Raw genomic sequence first — 4,435 nt, forward strand, 5'->3', positions numbered from 1 at the left:
GCATTTACCTCTCATTCACATTCATTGTGTGTGTGTTTGCCAGCTCGGAGCCCTGGCGTATGATTGACAACTTTTGCACATATGCACATGGAAACATCCGCACTCAAACAAGTATTGCCAGCCTATCAGTCATTCCACTAATACTCACCACTGCATGGAGCATTAAAGATTAGATTAACAAGAAATCCGAAAATCATGACAAGAAAGTCACTATATTCTTTTATATCTTGAGCACACCTACGTCCTGTCAAGGTTTAGAGCAGAAACTTAGTTCCCTATTAGGCAGCTTTGCTCAGTTTTTCTCTTAATGGCTTGGTGGTATGGCAGTTGAGCTCAAGTCCAACATTGCTGTTCAGTTTTGGTGTTGTGTCCAGCTGTCAGCTAGATGGTAACAAACGTCCAGTAGCTGTTTGCTGTTGTTGCATCATTGCAAATGATGTTGCAATTGTTGTTTGTGTATACTGTACAGAGCTGCAGTATTCTCATGGCTCTTGTTGTTATTGTGGATTAGGAAACAGACCCTCCTTTGCTCATGTCCTGCTGCTCTTTTGTGCTCCTCTAGCCTTTGATCTGTGAGGGTCTTGTTGCTGATCAGACTGCTCAGTGTGTGTGTCTGTGTGTATATGTGTGTGTGTGTGTGAAGAAGTAAGAAATTAATTTACTTGCCCCCGCAAGTCACAGCGAGAACATCTTGCACACATAGTTACACATGATGGCCGTCATCCACAAGACCTCAAGTCCACTTCGTTAAGGGAGATCACTGTCACACTGTCACTTGGGTTATGTTTTTTTCCCCCATGAAGTGCTAAAAGAGAAGAAAAAAGAATCAGTCAGATTCTTGCAGCTCCAGCAGGGTGCACGAATCAAAGAGCACAGAAATATTAAAACAATTCAGATACCTCTGAAGAACAAAAGATCAAATTAATGTTAGAAAAATGTCAAACATTTTTGCTATAATGTCAAGATTATCAGTGTTTTAATTTTTTGTTTTTGGTGTACATAACTGCTATCCTTTGTAAAAACTAAAGGTTATAATATTTCAAAACAGTTGAAAATACAAACACAAATCATTTTGAATCTGTGAGTATCTGCTATCCTTATTCTGTTCCAGTCAGTAAACATTTATTTTAGGAGGCTGTTGTAATGAAATTATGGCTTTGTAAAACCCTAGAGCTGAGGTAGTTTGTCTCTCAGCTAGGAGTCATTTAATTTCTCATTTGAATCCTGATTCAGCAATTTCACATCTTACTCATAGACACTGTGGTAGATTGGGTAGAGCAGCTGTGTGTGTTGTGAATTACAGCTCTTTGATTGATTCTCTCTGTTTGCAATGACATTGTACCAGACTCTTAATGTAGTGGTACATTGTGTTAAAATTTTATTTTAGAAATAAAATTTGATGATGTAATCAAGTGAGGAAAAATGGTTGATCAGATAAGTACCAAAAACATCTTCTGCCAAATTGCTTTTCTTAGTTTATCTTGCTAGTTAATCTCATTGAGTATTGAGTTTGATAATTGACTATGCAAATCAATTAAAGAAATGTGGTGCATTTTCAATCTGTTTCTGAGACAAACTCTGGAATTGTCAAACTTGTGTGGGAACACAGTTCAAGTCTTTCAAGTCACACAAAACTGTTAATGTAATGTTGGTAAGCAGAGACACCTAGTGGCTGGCTTCAGGGAATTACATCTAAGATTACACATTGCAGTTTTTTACAATTGCCAACTCACATTTCTCTATACTTTTTTCAAAATTCTTCACACAGTTCTCTTTAGCAATCGCATCACATCCAAAATACCCTAATGCAACCAAAATTCTTCATGCACATTTCCAAATCATTTGACCCAAACACTGACAACATTTGTCTGCCAATTGTAACAATGTGTCACTCATTTAAAAAAAATACCATACAATTCACTGACAGGTAGCACTACATTTGTTTTTATTATTCACCACTATTCCAAAAAGAAGGGTGCTTCTTTTTTGCATGGATTGTATACCTTACAGTATATACCGATCAGCCATACCATTTTGACCACCTGGGCACTCTGGTGGTCATTATGTTATGCAGCCACATGCGCAACAAACTGTGATACAGGTGTGTTCTGACACCTTACTATCATCCCTGGCAATCATTTACACATATTCAGCATTCATTGATTCCAAGAGGAACATCTGAATATGTGGCTAGTGGTCATAAATGTTGTACCTCTATGAGGAAAATAAATCCTCTGTGGGAGTTTATGCATTTGTATTTTTTAGATGTAGATGTGGCATCTACATCTAAAAAATATGTAGCACATTGCATTGTAATTTACAGTGATCTTGTTGTTTTGCCAATAGTATGTTGAACTTGGTACAAAAGTAGAAAATTGAGTTTTAGTGGTGGTTGACTTTGACTGAGAACAGTTCATGAATTTTGAAAGATGAGGTCACTGAATGTCTTTTATGTCAAAGCAATGAAAAGTAATCCACAGCTAAGTCCACATTGACTTCTGTTGTGTTGTACTATACAGAAACGTGAGTTAACAATTGTAAAAAACTATTACATAGGCATCATATAGTTATGTAGCGTTATATAGAGTATGAATCAGATGTTGATATTAAGATACTATAATTAAAAAAAAAACTATAACAGCTTTTCAGTATACAAAATAAAAGTTAATGTGATGAGAATCTTTTCAAAAGCATGTGTCATAAAAATTATATTCCAAGAGATGTGCTTCAATAACGGTCAACATGAATAATCAAGTTACTTGGAAAACTAGATAGAAAAAACAATACAAGCCCACATCACTGCCCACTATGCTTCCTTGTGTTCAATAGAAGAAGACCTTTCTGCATCTTTGACAACACTGAGTAGGAGTGAAAGAGTTCAAGCACCCTGTGGAGGAGAACAATGTGTTCTATGTACATCTTGTACTTATTATAGTTTATCGCCCTACAATCACCTTTTAATCCAAAAGGATTATACGGTTGTTGCATTAGATACTGGGGATTTTTTTGCTTACAGTTTCAACCATAATATCAAATAAATGCCTTCTCAATGATGAATTTTACTATCTGAGAACATTATGAGCCTAAAATTAAAACTGTTTATTTCCTTACAGGTGCTTAACCTGGTCCAGTCCTACGTGACCCTGCGTGTGCCTCTTTACGTATCATATGTATTCCACTCTCCCGTGGGAACCGGTGGCTGGCAGCACTTTGACCTGCAGTCAGAGCTGCGCCTCACTTTTGTGTACGACACGGCCATTCTCTGGAAGGATGGCATCGGCAGCCCCCCGCAGGCCGAGCTACAGGGTAAGTTCCCAATACTGTGTGAACATCGCAGTTTGTGATCATCATTCATGTTTAAAAAAGGAGTTTTTGTATAATCCGGTGTGTTTGTTTGTATTTTTACCAGGTGCATTGTATCCGACCAGCATGCGTATCAATGAGCAGGGACGTTTGGTGGTAAACTTCCGCACCAAGGCTCGTTTCAGGGGTCTGTTTGTGGAGTCTCACTCTGGAGGCACAATAAAAGGAGCAGGTGAGACCGACAGATTATTAACCAAATCAGTTTTACTATTCCTCAATAGTATCACCATCACTAAAAATACGGATGCTTTGCTTCAGTGGTTAGTTTAATTGGCATCACATTTCATTTTGTCTATTGTAAGTCAGTCCATTCATTATGAATTTCTCCCCCTCTCAACATCCATTACCAAGCAACCTCCATGTCGTCCATGGCGATGAGTGTGGACCACCCCGGTCTGACCTTTAACCTTACCTTAGTGAGGAGTGAGCCCACCTACAACCAACCAGTCCAGCAGTGGACCTTCACCTCTGACTTTGCTGTGAGTATGACCGCATGAAGTTTGTTTGTTTGTGTAAATCTGTGTGCTCCAGCAGCTGGAATGACGGATACAGACTGACAATTGAGTATCTGTCCCCTCTGCTCCATACAGGTGAGAGACTACTCTGGGACCTACACAGTAAAGCTGATCCCCTGTACAACAGCTCAGAATATGGAATACACTGTTCCACCTGTCTGCAGTCCCAGAGAACCAGTCACCTTCGATCTAGACATCAGATTCCAGCAAGTAAGGCAGTCTTTGTTTGAACATTAAGGTTCCAAAAGTGGCATGTTTCTTTCTTTCTCTGTCACTGGCTCTCTCTTTCTTTTTTATGCATCCTTCTTAGGTGAGCGACCCAGTTGCAGTGGAATTCAGTCTGAACACTCAGATGTTCTTGCTGTCTAAGAGGAGCTTGTGGCTCTCTGATGGCTCCATGGGTTTTGGACAGGAGAGTGACGTTGCATTTTCTGAGGGTAAGTGCCCCCTGCCTTGAATTAAAGACTTTTGTCATCTTTGCAGTGAAGATTAAAAAGACTACACTAGGGGGTGTAAATGTTTTTCGATTTTGCAAAGAATACATTGGTTTGAGTTCA

The 4,435-nt window shown here is 39.0% G+C and overlaps 1 protein-coding gene across 1 annotated transcript in view; it reads left to right on the forward strand.

Moving 5' to 3' along the window:
* The window catches only part of frem2a (FRAS1 related extracellular matrix 2a), a 52,211-nt gene that overhangs the window by 45,528 nt on the left and 2,248 nt on the right, over positions 1–4,435 (forward strand). Inside the window, exons 17-21 of the mRNA XM_035666862.1 lie at positions 3,061–3,306; positions 3,410–3,535; positions 3,715–3,842; positions 3,954–4,088; positions 4,189–4,315. Coding sequence (XP_035522755.1) covers positions 3,061–3,306; positions 3,410–3,535; positions 3,715–3,842; positions 3,954–4,088; positions 4,189–4,315 — 762 coding nt within the window. The remainder of the gene's footprint in view (positions 1–3,060; positions 3,307–3,409; positions 3,536–3,714; positions 3,843–3,953; positions 4,089–4,188; positions 4,316–4,435) is intronic.

The sequence above is a fragment of the Morone saxatilis genome, unplaced genomic scaffold, assembly GCF_004916995.1.
Source record: "Morone saxatilis isolate NCDOM2014 unplaced genomic scaffold, NCSU_SB_2.0 Contig20, whole genome shotgun sequence".
Taxonomy (NCBI): Eukaryota; Metazoa; Chordata; class Actinopteri; family Moronidae; genus Morone; species Morone saxatilis.